Source organism: Trachinotus anak, unplaced genomic scaffold (genome assembly GCF_046630095.1).
Source record: "Trachinotus anak isolate AG129_WGS33_773 ecotype Australia unplaced genomic scaffold, CSIRO_AGI_Tana_v1 ptg000002l, whole genome shotgun sequence".
Taxonomy (NCBI): Eukaryota; Metazoa; Chordata; class Actinopteri; order Carangiformes; family Carangidae; genus Trachinotus; species Trachinotus anak.
The window spans coordinates 7,958,506-7,975,328 of NW_027273853.1; the positions used below are offsets into that span (position 1 = coordinate 7,958,506).

General features: G+C 39.0%; 1 protein-coding gene across 5 annotated transcripts; it reads left to right on the forward strand.

Annotated features, from left to right (window-relative positions):
- Nucleotides 1-353: 353 nt before the first annotated feature.
- parvg (parvin, gamma) lies at nucleotides 354-16,244 on the forward strand. Of its 5 annotated transcripts, none has more exons than XR_011693153.1 (14): nucleotides 357-737; nucleotides 1,461-1,532; nucleotides 2,256-2,320; nucleotides 2,953-3,055; nucleotides 3,266-3,409; nucleotides 5,004-5,119; nucleotides 5,227-5,282; nucleotides 5,364-5,401; nucleotides 5,506-5,567; nucleotides 6,400-6,468; nucleotides 6,565-6,666; nucleotides 8,470-8,542; nucleotides 11,597-11,721; nucleotides 13,758-16,244. XR_011693153.1 is itself a non-coding variant. In XM_071493739.1 (13 exons), the coding sequence occupies exons 2-13, from the start codon at nucleotides 1,469-1,471 to the stop codon at nucleotides 11,668-11,670; spliced, it is 963 nt and encodes a 320-aa protein (XP_071349840.1). In that variant the 5' UTR covers nucleotides 354-737; nucleotides 1,461-1,468; the 3' UTR covers nucleotides 11,671-13,121. The 5 variants fall into 5 exon arrangements, 3 of the variants coding, with proteins under 3 accessions (XP_071349840.1, XP_071349820.1, XP_071349813.1); XR_011693152.1 differs by having other exon boundaries at nucleotides 359-737; nucleotides 11,597-11,731; XM_071493739.1 differs by lacking the exon at nucleotides 13,758-16,244 and having other exon boundaries at nucleotides 354-737; nucleotides 5,367-5,401; nucleotides 11,597-13,121.
- Nucleotides 16,245-16,823: the final 579 nt, after the last annotated feature.

Here is a 16,823-nt window from a genome sequence, read left to right on the forward strand (position 1 = left end):
GCCTTTATTTTCTTGTCTCATTCCTTTGTTGCTATGGTAACCTTCCTCATCCCCCAAATTTCCCCTTTATATGGCAGATGGGTGGTCCTTTTTCTTCTCGTCAACAAGGCCGGTGCACATACAGAGCTTGTTGTTTTGTTGTCTCTGTTTCTCCTCCCGTCTTTTGTTGTTGGTGTTGGAGACAGGAGAAGGCTGGAGACCAGATGACAGCAAATTGATCCGGCTGGTCACAGATGGAGGCGTGTGAGTCGAGCTTGAGTGCTTCAGACCTCCGAGTGTCACGTTTCTCTCGGCCCTCCTGAGTGTGGTTTTCCAAACAATACATTTGTAACCAAGAGTCCTCCTTGTTCTCTTGCCCTCGACACGTACTTATTATTAAGATCTCAAATGCGGCGCGTGACACAAAACATAAATGCCCTCATCAGAAAAAGCTCTGCTTCAGAGCCAGTATCAAAAAGAGGAAGTGTTCTTCTCTGCCACATCCTCTTATGTTGTTATCTGTGCTTGTCTTCCCTTTCGACCCTGTGACATTCTGTTTTCTTTTAAAGCAGTTGTTTGAAATTGGGGGCAGTCAGACCTTTTGCGCTGATAGAATTCACAAGAGCTTTCATTCAGATTGAGTGCTGCCCTCCACTTCTCCACCACCGTTTTGACAGTTTGTAGAGTTGACAACTGTTAAGGAACTCGGTTCAGCTGAAGTCACCAGATCGCGTCGAGTTGCTCTCAGAGTGCTGAAGGTAAGCTTATTCAAAAAGGCTTTTTGTTTATGACCTTGTTTGAAAGTTACTGTCAACCTCAGGAAAAGGAAACCACACACACATAAAACACACAGGGAAAGAAAAGTTGCTCACCGAGGCTTTTCTCTCCACCAGACTCAGGAAACAACAGTTTGACAAGCTCCAGGTCACGTCTGTTTTGTCAGAATGTGTTACTTTATGTGTTTGCTATACTTTGTCTAAGGCCTTATGATTCAAAATGTTTCAGATGATTCAGAGGAAGAAGTGCAGCCCTGAAAAGCTGTGAGGATCCACATTACTGTACCTGATCTGTCAAGTGCTGAGTGTACCACTGAAAAAAAAGAGAAGGAAGTGAAGAAACTAAACATCTTCCTTTTTAACTTTTACAGGTTTTTGACCAGTTCAGCTGGATTCTGTTCTTGCCTGTATTTTTAGTCCTAAAAATACTTTTCTGAGAAGCAGAAATTTGGAGGTACAAGATTTTCTGTCAGTGCCATCAGTGCTGCCACTGCTGGTCAGCAAGTAACTCCCCTGCTGTAGTGGAAAATTGAGCAGCGTGGTCAAGGACACTTACTGAGCCCCTGTAGAGAGAGAGACTTTCTGCCAAACATGCTGATGAAAAAAGTGTTTCATATTTCGGCTGTGGTTCATCTTAAAGCACTTGTCAAAAGCACAGTTGACTCTTATGCTTTTGTTGACCTGTAGTGGATATCTCGTCTCAAGGTGGAGCAATGGAGGCTGATATCTTTGAGTATCACAAAGAGGAGGACACTGTGAACATTGAGTCTTTCCAGGGTATGTATGTGTGTGGTAAGCTGTTAAATATCCTGTTATCACCTGTTAAATCAATCAGCCTCAGTCACTTAGTCTTGACATAAATTACTTATACTTACATATACATACTATACTTCACAGCAAACCACAATATTTATAGCACAGATAAGGGATATTCCAAATATTTAGTCAACCTTCAATATATATGTGAACCATTTCAAGTGGGATAGACTAAATATTAGAAACACCTCACGGTTAAATGCAGTACAATAGTACTATAAACTGCAGCTGCCAAAATGACCATTAGGTACAATACAGAACATTATAACCTTACGATCTGTTCTCTTAGACCCTAACTCTGGGTGATAACCCTCAGTGAGTTTGTCACTGTAAGTGACGCCTGTCACATTTAATCATGCCACAGTAATGTGAGAGTGACAGAAAAAGATGAGGCAGACTTGGTGTTTAGTGTAATGGATTGGGCAAATCATGCAATTTACTGAGCTATGCTAGGTTTTCATATTGTATAGAAAAGAATGGAAGCCAATGGCTGACTGGAAAAATACATCTAAAATGCTTGTAGGGCATGCATTCAAACATGGGCAATGTAAATGTCAAAGTATACCTGTATTGTAATTAAGCTGTATCTTGCATTCACAACATTAATAAGACATAAACGGCTTTGTAAAATAAATTCTTAAAAGAATACCAGCTGACTAATGCAGGTTGTGCGTATTCATGCAGGAGAGAAGAGGAAGCTCATTCAGCCAGCATCTTTAAAAGATCCCAAACTTGAAAAGCTAAAGCAGGTAAGAGATGAGTTCTTGTTATCTACATATAGAGCTTTGTTTGAATCTTTGTCTTCCATTCAACATTTACTGTAACATCAAAGCCTATCCTGGACAACCACAGATCCAAGACTCCAAGATAAATGTTTCGCAGGAATTACATAACAGAGCCTGCATGTATGCATGCAGTGCAGATCATGAGTAATATCTGATGCAGGGAGAGAGGTGGAAGGATCAATGAAACTTTAATGAACATAATTATCAGAGGTGATGGGAGACAGATTAGAAAGGAGCCAGGACCCGGCAGAGTGCTCTGAATCAGACTTTAAGACGCATTTTGATTGGAAAAGATAGAAGCTCAAGTGCTTTGTGCAACTGGCAATGAATGATTAAATAAGCCTGGCATGTCTTATATGTAGACTTGGGAGGAAAAGCAAATGAAATATCCTTTTTATTTTTGGAGAGCACAGCCTGTTTGTCATCATTTTGCATCTACTTCAAGAGCATATTATCTCTGAAAATTGATTAAGAGATTTTTTAAAAATGAGGTTTCATGCTGTTTTTCATCTGCTACACTGGGAACAGAAAAATGTATAAAAGGAGATGAAAGTGTTGTGATGTATCTGACTGTGTGATAAATTGTGTCTCATTAGGTATTGATCGATTGGATCAATAGGACTTTGAAAGCAGAGCACATAGTGGTTCAGAGTCTGGAGGAGGATCTGTATGATGGGCTGGTGCTTCATCATCTGCTGTGTGAGTTAACACACATTTGTATGATTGCACTGTTGGCCCCATTTTTAACAGTGACATACTTCCAATTAATCATGGTTTGAATTAGAGGATGAAAACTAGCAAATGGTTCCCTCACAAGTTCTCCTGAAAGCTGTCAGCTCTAATATGCAAAACACAGTTCTTGCCAGTTTAACTCTAACCTTACAAATAATAATTTCCTGATTTCTCCAGCCAGTTTGGCCGGTGTGCATTTGCCTGTGGATGAGATAGCACTGACCAGTGCCGCTCAGATCCACAAACTGGAAGTGATTTTAGAGGAGTTGGACAAGAGGCTGGGCCTGCAGGACAGCAGCCAGATCAAATGGAACATCAAACGTGAGTCATGCAGCCGACCAGTCTTCACCAACAAAGCAACAAGTGGACAAATTATCAGTCCTGGCAACGGCTTCAAATTACAACAGGATTTGGTGCTAGCTCAAGGGTGCCATGTTAGCTTACACCAACTGTGAGGGATTTTGTTGGAGATAAAATTTGCTGACATTACTGGGCTCTGTTTAATTATCCGTCAGTGGATTATGTACAAGTGCTCAATTATGGAAGCAAAGAAGGGCCACATAATCTGAGTTTTTGTAAGCAACTGAACACTTGGTTATGAAATTCAAGAGTCCAGGGATTCTAGTCACTCATCTGAATTTTTCTCTTGTGCATCATGTGACAAAAAAAAAAAAACATAACCCGAATGTATTCAAGATTGATTGAATATTCTTTGAATTCGGTTTTTCAAGTTTGAATTTCTCATCTTAAATTTTGGTGTCTGAATTTCACCTATCCAATTTGAGCAACCTAAATTTGAGATGTAAAAAAGACCAATTGAATCTGAAGGACTTGACTACACTTTATTGAGTTTTAAAACTATTATTTAGTTTGAAATTCCGCCACTTGAAATGGAAAACAGGGGAATTCAAACCGCAACATTTCAGATTGATGCTTTTAAAAGATAGTAAAATCTTTGCTTCTTCAAATTCAGTTGTATTTACATGTCAACATTTTGATCAGACAGTTAAGTTCATTCAACTCTGAAACGTAAGATGGTGGTCAGATGGACAGTTATTTGACACGATATTACTTCCCTTATACTTCCTCTCGGTATAAAGAGTCAGGTTCTCTTTCAACATGATGGATTTACAGTAGCAGCTGCTGTAACAGAGCGAGTACAAAGTCAATAGGTATGATTGCTATTCACAGTGACTGTTAAAGACTAAGCCTTAAGTGTTTGGGGGTAGGGAGTGAGTTCAGTACTAACCTTCATCATGGTTAGCATTGTTTTCGTTATCATGAAAAGAAACAATTGTGACATACTTTGCATGTAAGATACAGAGCGAGTTTACATCAGGTCTGTTCTCTTTAAACTACAAAAAGAATGCATGCTGGGAAGTCTGTTGATATACTAGTTTTGTTTCTTGAAAAACTTACTGTAATTGGTCGACTGAGCTCCCAGCAGTTTATTCATTCAAGTCATTGTATCAAGTCAAAAGACTTAAAGTCAGAACAACTCAACCTATTCTTTTCATTCTGCTGACACTGCATGAATGTAGTTGCACTTTCAAGGTGCACTGAGGAGGGAAAAAACATCTGACAACATCAAAACTCCAACTTTATTTACAGTCTATGTGTGAGATTAACTGAAACCCGCTGGTGCTGGAGTTTTGATCTCTACAGACTCTGCCACAAATAATGAAACAAACTATACAGAGAGACTTAAATAACACAATGTAAGCATTAAATGGCTAATGGTGGAAAAATGCCAGCATGAATAGAATAGAAAATAGAGTTTGATTTCATGAAAATCTAAAGGAAGAATCAGATCCTCACAACTTTACTTTGCTTCCATCCTGGGTGGTGGTGAGTTCTGTCAAATCAGTGACAGTTGATTTCTTTGGTGTTTTGGTCTCTGCCCTTTGTCTGTCAGTCATCCACAACAAAGACCTCCTGGCCACTATTCATCTGCTGGTTGCCATGGTGAAATGTTTCCAGCCTGAACTGGATTTGCCACCGAATGTGAAGGTTGAAGTTGTGGCAGTGGAAGTGAGTTTCAGTTTGAGCTTTAGAATTTTTCTCCTGCTCCAAAATCTGCCCTGAACACATCTTGTGGAATTGCTGCTCAGTTTTGGTTGACTTCAATTTACATCTAGGTCAGCAGTGGTGGAATCAAATCAGATGTACAGACAGAGGTCCTGACAGAGGATAGGTGAGTAAATCACTTCCATGTGTGGTTCTTTGGATGTGAGGAAAAACTCAGGGTTCACCTTATGTTTTGTGGCTTATTCAGCAGCAACACAGACTCAGACTCCCTCAGCAATACTGAAAGTGAGTAAAAGCGGTCCGACGTTGAACCCACGTGACTTGAATGTCATCCAAACAGCATTACAGCCTACAATGGCTTAACACACTTTTCTGGCTGTCTGATTCAGGGGACGATCCCATCGAGCAACTGCTGAAGCTTGAGGGTCACAAGGTCAACACGGTGAAGAAGGTAGGACAAGGAGAGGAGGAGAAGTCCTGAGGTAGTTTAAGGTGTCAACTCTCCCATCTCTACAGGCAGCGAGAGAGCAAATGTTGTGGTGTGAAGACAGGAAATAAATAAGCATCATATGCCTGTCAACATAACCTGTACCTGAAATACAAGGCCAGTGAATGTAGAATTAGCTAGTGGGTTAGAAATATGGATCAAATGTGTAAGGAATGTGTAAGAAGGACATCTTCAAGTTTCCTGTTTTGTCTGACCTGCACTTCAAAAGCTTAAAATATTGAGAAACATATCCAGACCAGGTGCAAATAGACCTTGTGGTGAGACTATGTTATCAGCTACTGTTTCTTAGGGTCCAGGGTTTCATCCTGCCCACAGCCCAAAACCTAAAGGTATTAAATATACAATGATAAGAAAATAGGAGACCAGAAAATGTTTGTTCATTTAGCTTAGTTCAAATTTACCAACAAAGGTTTGGCATTTTTAGCAACTGCTATCAGTATGACCTAGCATCAATGTAGTGTCTTGTTGCTTGATAAGTGTCTCAAACAAGCAGTTATTAAAGTAATCGTCAGTTAATTTGCAGTTGTTTGACTAATCTGTTAATTGAATTGCTTCAGCACTAATTTCAGGGCAGTCATGTGGAGTGCAGAATCAAAAAGCTTCTCTTCCAGTAGGGGTCTGATATTATCATCCTTCATCCTGTTGGCCGTAACAAACTAAAGAGTTTGTCAGGTTTTGATGAGGAATAGAACATGTTTGATGCTCTAATATATCAGCTAATTAAGGTCAGATCATATTTCATACTGCCTGACCTCCTAATTTTTTCAATTTTCAGGCCATTTTACACTTTGTCAACCAGAATATGTCAACCATGGGTCTGCAGGTGGCTGATATGGATAAACAGGTAAAAGAAACAGCTGAAAATTGTTGTGGAGCACTTACAGGCTATCCAAAAAAAGAGCAGTTATACATTATATCACGTCCTGTGCCTTCTCTCTAGTTCGCTGATGGGGTGATTCTGCTGCTGCTGATTGGACAGTTGGAAGGCTTCTTCGTCCCACTCTGTGACTTTAACCTGACCCCTGTCAATCACTCTGAGATGGTATGGATGCATTATAGACTCACAACACATTAGTAAGGGAAGTGCATCCTCAGAGAAGTGATGCATTTACACAGGACACACACACACACACACACACACACACAAACACGTTACACATATTAGCAAGCTTATATATCAGCAGCAGCATCATTATTATTGTATTTATTTATTAATTAATGACCAATTTCAATCTGAATTCACTTCTTTTTGTGACTGAGGTTTTGTGAAAGTGTAGATATACAGAGCCTCCATTAGTCTGATTCAAAAGTACAAGGATCATAATACGATTTTTCAGTTCTAATTTCAGCTAATCTAATTTCCCACAAGAGCACAGTGGATAATGAGCTACAGTACAGAAACCTGATCCAAAAATCATGCCTATTACAATGCATGATATGATCAAATTAATAATTTACAATTCCCATAATAAAAGTAGATGCATAATTACTACTGTGTCATAGCTGACTTAAATGATATCTTTGATCTCACTTTACTTGAAGCAATTGGATGAGTCCATGAAAAAGTTATGACTCTTTTATCACAGATATGACAAGCTCATGACTTACTTATTGTATAAAGACACTGTGACACATTTTTTTCATGCCTGAAAACTTAAAAAAGCTTCTGGTGATGAACACATCATATTCAAACCTGATCCATGATACATTACAGTGGATTCCTACCTGTTTTATAGCTAAAAATAATCCATCTGACAGTTGTAAAATATGTATGTGTATGTATGTGTAAACACTAGAGATCTACCAACATACAGTGGTAAGATGTTACCTGCTGTAAAATGCTGTTCAATGTAAAACTCTATTGTAGCAAATCTGTATGTACATTTTAGTAAACAGAGTATTAGTTCCTATTTTAATCTTTATTTTATTTTATCTTTTATTTTATTCCTATTGTAATTTTACATTACATACCTGATAGAGATTCATTTACAATCTGTCAGTAACATAATTTCACTGCACCTGTGAAAAATTGTCAAAATTAATGAGAGTGAGTTCATTTGCTACTTTAACATCAGATTGTTATCTGTTGTCTTTAAAGGACAAGTTCAACATTTTGCAAACTTAAGCACATAGCTAAAACTGGAAGGTTATGATCTCAGATTAGCATTAGCAGGAGTGGAAATGGGAAAACACCTTCAGTGAGGTAAAAATGACAATTTTTGTTACACACTTTAACTGCTTCTTGCCTCCTGTTTCAATGCTAGGCTAAGATAATCACCTCCAGGTTTTAGCCTTGAATTTAATACACATATTAGAATGGTGATGATCTTCTCATTTAACTCTTGGAAAGAAGTGAAAAAGCTGATTTCCCAAAATGTTTAACTGTTTAAAACAATGATTTCTCAAGACTTAGTGACACTAATGTATTCTGGGGTTTTTTTCCCCATTTTTCATTTTCATTTCTCTCTTCTGAAAAGAGGTGTCAGTTGGAATAATTTAAATTTTTTGTGTCTTAGTTTAAGATCTTGACACTTCAAGATAATACCTGAAACAGGTGAAACTCAACTGTAAAAAAAAAGACCTCTGTTGCTCCACTGCCAGTGTTTTTGTCAGTGTTGTAGAAAGTTACTTTTAGAACTATGATAATATAATAAACAGTATATATGCAATATCACATTCAAATAATTCTAGCAGCCACAAGATATCATAATATTGAGAAACATAGTGTATATGAGTTGGTTGGGAAATTCCATTAAGTCTTAGAGAAATTTTATACCATAATGTTAAATTACTCAGATGTAATTGTGATGTTCTGACTGTGTGTTTTTGTCTCTTTGACCTTTAGCTTCACAATGTGACCTTGGCCTTAGACCTCCTGAATGATGTGGGCCTGCAAATGTCCAGTGTTAACCCGCAAGGTGAGAAGAGTCACACATTATTCACGCTGCCTCGCTGACAATAGATTTTATTCAAATTAAAATGTCAGGCACAGAGTATGAAAACAACAAAAACAGAAGGTCTGCGAGTAAAATGATTGTAACAGAAAAACAGTGGCGCTCCAAGATGGCAGTGTCAGACTAATTGTGATGACATCCTCTATCAAGAGCGTTTATCAGGATGACAGGGAAATGCCAGAATCTGTTTGTCTGTCAGATGAGGAGGGGGCTCGCTCCGGTAGTCTGAGTTAATCTCAACTGCTTGGTGGAGTGTGGGTCTGACAGTGTTTTGGAGGGGAAGATGAAATTGCTTGTGGAATATGAATGAGTGCGACTCATGTCCCGATGAGTATCACTGCAGATGATTGGCTCGGCCCAGAGTCATCATCATTCATTTAGAGAGGAGCAGCGAGGGAGACAGTCTCAAGGGGACGATGTCACTGTGGTGCTCACGATAGACACAGGGATTTAACCTAACCATTATATCTGTTGTGTGTGTGTGTGTGTGTGTGTGTGTGTGTGTGTGTGTCTGCAGGAAGATATCTTATCTGTATTCATGAGCACTGCTCCTGTATAACTCGCAGTTATCAGGCAGATCTAGATCCCAGAAATATTCTGATTGTATCTGTACACTGAAATTTAGTGTTTGTCAGTTCCTGCCTGCAACTACTTGTTATCAGATTTCAGACTATAAGCATTCTTTCAAAAATAATGTAACAGGAAGAGCATTGCTTTATTCACAGATTTTCTAGTTTGCATTTTTTGAAATTCTCCTCTATTGAATAAGGTTAGTGTCTTTATACACTGTCATATTCATACATTAAGTGAATCAAAAGCCTATTTTGAGATAATAGATTTAAATAAGGAAAACAAATTTGGGGGTCTGACAATGTTTAAGAATTCAGGAAAACACTGGAGCATAAGAAATAGGAAACACAAAGGCAAAACGATGAGAACAGACTGACTGACAAAGACAGAGAAGACAGAGACTCAAACACACAAGGGAGGCAAGGGTAATTGAACACAGGTGGACCACAGTACGGCAGGGCAGACAATTAACAAGGTGGGAAACGCAAGACAAAGACAGGAAGTAAAAAAAAAAAAGATGAGGCACACAAGGGATGTAGTTTCAAAGTAAAACAGGAAATAACCCAAAAGTCCAAATCAAAGAGTCCAAACATAAAGTCCATAAGTGTTCAAACATAATCAAAAGTCCAAACACAGAGTTTTCAAGAGCAGACCATGACAGAACCTTCTTTTATATCATTTCTGAAAACATATTTGTAAGAGGCTTCTCTTTTTATACTGCATCTGATGAATTTTATTTACTGTAAGTCTTTTTATCTTTGTTTTACCTGTGATCACAAGCTGTTATCAGACAATGTGGAGACAAACAGGAAGTGAGGGGAAAAGCAAATATTCAGTGTTGTTTTAGTCTTCAACTTTAAGTTTCCATTCACTGCATAAATATACATTTCTGAGATACACTGAGGTGTAATGCTTTTTAGTGGTTAATCTCCATTTATACCTCCTTTGTTGTGGATAGAAATACACAAAAGTAACTGGACAGGCTTTGGTTGTCCTACTTGTGTATTGTTTCTCATGGTTTGGGTTTGGCTCCTTAATTTCAGTTAAGGGAAATCTTAATGCCATAGTCCACTGCAATGTTTTAGTTATTAGTCATGTTCCTCCAACTTTGTGGCAACAATTTAGGGAAAGCCCTTTCCTGTTTGAAGTCCAGGGCTTTAAAAGCAGATATAAAGAGATGCATCTCAGGATGGGATTTAGAAGTAGATCCTACACTGAGCAGAAAAATGCTACTGTCTGGGAGCAGTGATTAAAAAGTGATTAAAAGGGCTTAATCGCCTCTGGAATTTGACTGGAAACATGAAACAGTGAGAAGTAGCTTATCAGGACGTCTGAGGACTCTGGACGCAGCGTGGGGACTGAGGAGATCAGAGATGTAAGATGGTGTCAGTCCATGTAGTGCTTTAAAAACAAACATCAACATGACAATACACCTGAGTACAAAGTGAGGTTCATAAAGAAATAGTTTTCCCAGTTTGATGTGGAAGACCTTAACTGGTCTGAACAGTCTCGACCTCGACCCTATTCAACACCTTTCGGATGAATGGGAAAAGACACCCAACATCACTAATGCCCTTGTTGCTGAATGGGAGCATATCCCTGCGGTCAGGTTAAAACAATATTGAATAGCAAAGGCTGTAGAAGTCTGCTGTAACAGCAAATGACTGCCCCTAGCTTTATGTTTTATGATAAGATGTTCAAAATCACATTTGGGTATCCACTTTAGGCCATGCAGAGTAAATGACTCCAAGAGGAGAAAAGTGAAGCACAGTGACTATCTCAGTGAGTTACCCCCTTGTCTAAGTGTGTGAATCAATCAATAGCAAATGGACCCACTTCACTTCCAGGCAGATACATTATTGACAAGATGCTCTGTATTCTCTCTCAGCTTCAATCTCCTTTTCACAATCCCTCAAACATCCCCACAATATCGCCTGCAAGCCATATACCGTAGCCTGTAATTGTAAAATGAATCCTCAACACGATAACTGTTAATGTAAGGACCAGCACAATTAATCTAAGCCAGGAGCAAGTGGCTAATTTAATTCATTTTTAGTATCTTTTTAATTACTGGCATAATTGCAGTGATGGAATGAGGAATCCCAGCACTCATGGTCTAAAACGGGAGCGCGCTGCATGCATTAATTAGGTTAGCCAGTCGTGGAGTCAATCTTTATGTCACATTCATTCGCTTAGTGCATCTCACAGCGGAGAGCAATTCTGTTAGGATCTCACATCACCAAGGACATATTGATTAAATTTCCATCTCATGTTGTGTTTTTTTTTTAGTCCTCATGATCCATGACCTGTAAGGACAGATTGTGAGAATAGTTATTAGCTAATGTTGGTAAAAGCATCTCCTTATTCTCACTGCCTCAGTGGCCTAGTGGAGGCTTATGGTACATTGTAAATATGCACTAAATGTCTCCCTTGTGGATTGTGTGACAGATATTGTCTCTCAAGACATCGCTGCCACCTTGAAGGTCCTGTATGCCCTGTTCAAGAAGCACAAAGGGAATTGAGAGGGGACGGACACTTGAAAAGGAGTTCAGCGTTGGGAAATGCCAACAGAAGTGAGGACAGGTGGAGTCTCTGGCCAGCTTGTGGCTTCTTCTGTCTTCCTAAAATGTTGCAAATACTGTAAATCGAATTATTTAAAGGGAGCAGTTGTCTGTTTTTGTAATTTTATTGATGCTCTCAAGCTAATTTGAAATAAGTGCAAGAAGCTAAGTAGCAGCTTTAAAGACGCTATTTGTTTTGCTTATTGCTACATAGCCAACATTAGCCGTAACAGCTGTTTACTTACCAGTCCAGAGGAAACATTAGGAGCTCAGCATCAAACTTCATTCCTTTACTCGCCAAGAGCTGTCTCCAGTGGTGGAAAGCTTCACCAATGTTAACTCTTGTCTCTATCACGTCTTTCTTCTCGTTACTGAAGTTAGCACGCTAACCAGCTAGCCCCAGACTATCTCATCACTTTCTGATAGCGACTCACTGTAGCTTCCAATCTGCCCTGAAGACGTAGTGCTGCTCAGAGAGCGTATTATCACCTCTTGTCTTATAAACACAGTAATTGATGAAGCTCTTGTCAGGCAACAATCACCACCACCTGCTCCTGGCAAGAAACCATGTTCAACGGCAGAGAAAACTTGCAAATGGCCCCTTTAACAACTCAAGCATAATCAATGTGGCAGTGTGTAAGGGCCTGGTAAGACCAGAATTTATGATAGCAACATTTTAGATCAAAATCAATTAATTCAAAGTTAATTGACACATTTTTTCCTCATAGAGTTTAACTTTGAAGTGGTTGACATGTGAATTTGCACAGTCCAACAGCAATCTGTCTTGACAGGGCTGACCTATAGAGATCCAAAGAGTCCAAAGCAGAGAAAGTCAGAGGCACAAACATGCCCTTAAATAAACCCTATTAACTTAGTCTAGTTAGTGAATGAGCTATTGTGGCAGGTCAGTTTGTTACTGGCTGGCAAGGATGTTAGCGAGAAGCTCACCAACCAACCCTGCAACTGGTCACCATGTCACCAAGCCTTCGGCACCACCTATTTTGTGAGGAGAGGTGAATACAAGGCTGCCAGCTACCAATCAGACAAAAGGGGCAAAGTGGTCAAAGACAGCCAAGTGGGCAACTGCCCAGGGGCTAAATAAATTGGTCTTTTGCTGTGCCAGTTTCTGCCTGCATGGCCTTTTTAAATCTTGTTGACAGTGTAAGGACAATTAAATGTTAACACATACTGTAGGTATATTTTTTTTTTACATTTTAAATTTGTTTCACATTGAGTCAAAATATATGTGGTGTGGATGTTGTGTTATTTCCTCGTAATTTGCCGGAGGGTTTTTTTTTTCTCACTGTATTTCCTTGTCAGTCTTACACTGCTGCAACATGGCACTTTTCATTCTTACTATACAACTCCCCTGTCCTTGACTGCCACTTCTCAATAAACAATATGAAATTCTTCTTCTGCTTCTTCCATATGTCCCTTCTGACAGTCTGTGACCTCGTCTGTTTATACTCTGTGAATGCAGTTGTCATTTTCAGGAAAATTGCGAGATGGTTTTTTCATTGCATTGTTCACAACTCAGTGTAGCACAAATGTAGAAAGACTGCAGCAATGGAGGGAGGCACCGAGAATGAGAGACAGACAATAGCTGTGGTTTTATCAAAGCATATTTTGCAAATTATGTGTTGAATTAAAAAAGTCGACTAGAACGGGAAAAATCCCCTTAATTATCCTCTGTGTTGCAAGGAAGTGTAATTTAAAAGAAATTTATGCATGCCATTAGTGATTTGTTAGTGGAGATTTGTTATGTTTAGCATTTGAGCAACTTCCCTAGTGTTGAATAATAATATCTGTCTACCACTGCCTCTCTGGTTTTAATCTTGTGGATTCAGTTTGTGTATTAGCAAACTGTGTGATTCTTTGTTTTTGTCTTAAGGAATTTAGGCAACACTAAACAGTAGCAACAACCACTTGAACACTTCTTATTCCCTCCAGTTTTCTTGCAGATGCTTGTTGACATTCATTAAGCCTGTTTCCCCCAGCATGATGGAAAATATACCCTAATTCACATTTTCTTTCCCCTGACATTTCAGGAAGCAGTCAGATGGAAACAGGAATACTGGACACAGTGACAGGGATGGAAGAGACAGTAAAAGATACTGTGGTAGTGGTTATAATCACTGACACTGTGAAAGATGTGGCTTGCAGTGATGAACCCACACAGAATTATCAAACAAATCTGCATCTCCCCTGAAGTTTCAGCTCATTGTGACTGCAAATTTACTGTTTTGGTTCATTGATTTTAACCACAGGGCTTTTTAACTGTTTCCAGGTAAAAAGCCCTTAAAAAACCTATGGTAGTTTACCTGTTCAGCTCCAAACAGCAGACAGACAAAGTTGGCAACAAGCTGGTGAATATAATGGAATATTTAACAGCTAAAGAGCCAGATATTTCTCTCAGAAATAGGTAGAGACCAAAAACAGAGCTAAAAGAGACTGGATATTGGACTTCATCAGATGTCAAAAACATGACTCATGCTCATGTTGCTGGATGAGTAAATAAGCAACTGTTTATATTAAGTTCAGCTTTAAAAGGTGATGACATGTCAATGTTGTGTTCACAACTTGTTTCCGTTGCTGCCAAGTGACCAAAAAGGTCAGATATTGCAGGTTTAATCGGACATGTTGCACCTACTCATGATGAAAATTGTCCATTTCAGTGGACAGTTCCAGTATTATGAAATCCAAATTGCTTCTCCTCTCTTTTCCAATAAAACCCTTTTCACCTTGAGTGATTGTAAATTAGATGTCCTTGTTGAAAATTGCTTTATGAGACAAAACCACTGTTGTACACACTTAAACAATGAATGACCACAGTTGCAATAAAGTGGTCTTTGCATTTAAGGCCTCTCAATACAGGTTTAAACAAACTGGAGCCTTGTGGTGGTTCAGACACAGATGTATTTTCACAGTCATGTTACACACCATCCTTTCCTTCTCTGACATTAGTTGGTCCATACAGACATGTCACTCATTCTTTATTTATACACCAATGCTGACATTTCTGACTACCTGCTTTAAGCAGTTTAACTCCTTCCACCTGCCCTGCTTCCTACTGTACTCACATTAGGTTGTATGAACATAAATGATTCATTATGTATATCTTCATATTCATCAAGTGTTGTGTATTTCAGGGTCAGTCAGGAGGGTTTCTGAGCCCAGGGGAAGCTTGCTTAGGTATGTTTCAGGGCATCACAGGAGGAGAGCCACAAACCTGAAATGTGTATTATTAGAGCAATAGGTGGTTAAAGCCTCGATACAAGTGCCCTGATTGAAAGGTTTGTTCTGAGGCAACTCAGCCTTCAAACAGAATCAGTAAAGGACATGGATTAAAAATGCAGCCTGTTCCTTGTCTGCCTGTTTATCCACAGTTTCTAGGTAACAGTCTTGTGCCAGAGATAATTGACAGCATCATCATTTTTCCCTGATATGATAAATGTCTCATCTACTGTAAATAGCAATTCTGTTATACTTATCTAGTGAGGTAATATTTATTATCCCTGAGCGGCAATTTGTTGCACTGCCAGCAGTAAATACTATCATCAACAACAGTCAACACACACCAATCCAAACACAACCAATTTACACGGAAAACACAGAATTAGATAACATTACTCAAAATATAGATAGATAGTTACTTTATTTGTCCCCCTGGAGAAATTGGTTAGCAGCATAATCACCAGGCATTTCATCACAACATCACATAAATCCTCTTACACATATGAATGTAAGGCCAATAGCAGTAGGGACAAATGAGAATATGTCTGTGACCAGATGGCAGCAACCTGAACTCACTGAACAAAGGGTGACTGGGGTCAGCGAGGACTGACTGGGCCGCTGTGTTGCTCTGACTCTGTACACTAGGGAGAGGTCATTAAGGGTTTGTGCCTGTAATTTTCCTCTAACCTGTTCCTGTTTGTCAGGGTAAATGACCCAAAGCAGCAAATAACAGAGAAGCTTAAATGGACTCAGTGAAACAACAATAAAACATTATCATTCTGTGAAAACATTCTGTAGGTCTCGTTCAGTGATAATGCTGTTTTTGTTTGTGCTTTTAAGCTTGCAACCCTGATTTAATCGTGATGCTAAGAGGTGAACATTTTCAGAATAATAAAACAAGCTGTGTCCATGTGGCTCATGTGTAAACATTTGTGTGTCTTTGACATACAGGTTCGATGATCTCTGTGACAAATAAGATTAATGTCTTTTAGCCACTGTACGCATATCAGCAAAAAGGTCATAGCTTAGTCTGTCACCGATTTCTAATCCATCAGAACAAACAAGGATAAATTTCAGGATAAATGTTGAAGGGATTAAACCTGTTTTGCTCCAATGTCGTTGTCGTCGTCTTCTTCTTCTTCTTCCTCCTCCTCCTCCTCCTCCATTAGAGGACAACACATCACCAGCATGACTCCTCAACATTGTAACACTTACTGTATAATGTATATATTATACAGTAACATATACATTATATGTAAGAAATAGGTAACTTATAACTATTAGGCAATGGGCTGAGAATATTCCAGAAATATTTTCACACAATTTTTGAGGCTACAGTGAGTGTATTTTAGTGCCTGGCCTGACCTCAGCAGAGCATTTCTCATAAAATGTTTCAGGGAAAACAAACACTGTCTCTGTACATGGAAACCCAGTGGACAAATAGTTGTCAGAGTCTGTCCTAAATGTTAACAGGAAACATGAGTAATATCTGCCTCCCTTGTCACGCTAAATAGATGCGTCTCTGCACATGAAAAGTGGAGCAGAGCCAACAGAGCAGCATCAGAGCACATAAGTGAAACTGCCAGTTTCTCCTCTGCTGCTTTACATATGTGCATATGTTTATGTTGGCTACCATAACTGCTATGAGACTGGGTTGCAGATGCATAGGGAGTGTACATTTAAAAAAATCACGAGACTTCATATGACTCTTGTAATTAAGCCAAAACTTTGCCTGAGATGTGCTTCAGGCAGTCAAATTTATTTGAACAGCACATTTTATACAGTGTGCATTACTCAAAAATGATCAAAATGATTAGAGACAAAAGATAAATCATTAGAAAAAGGAAAGATGAAGACATTTGTTCCCAACCTGATGGCTG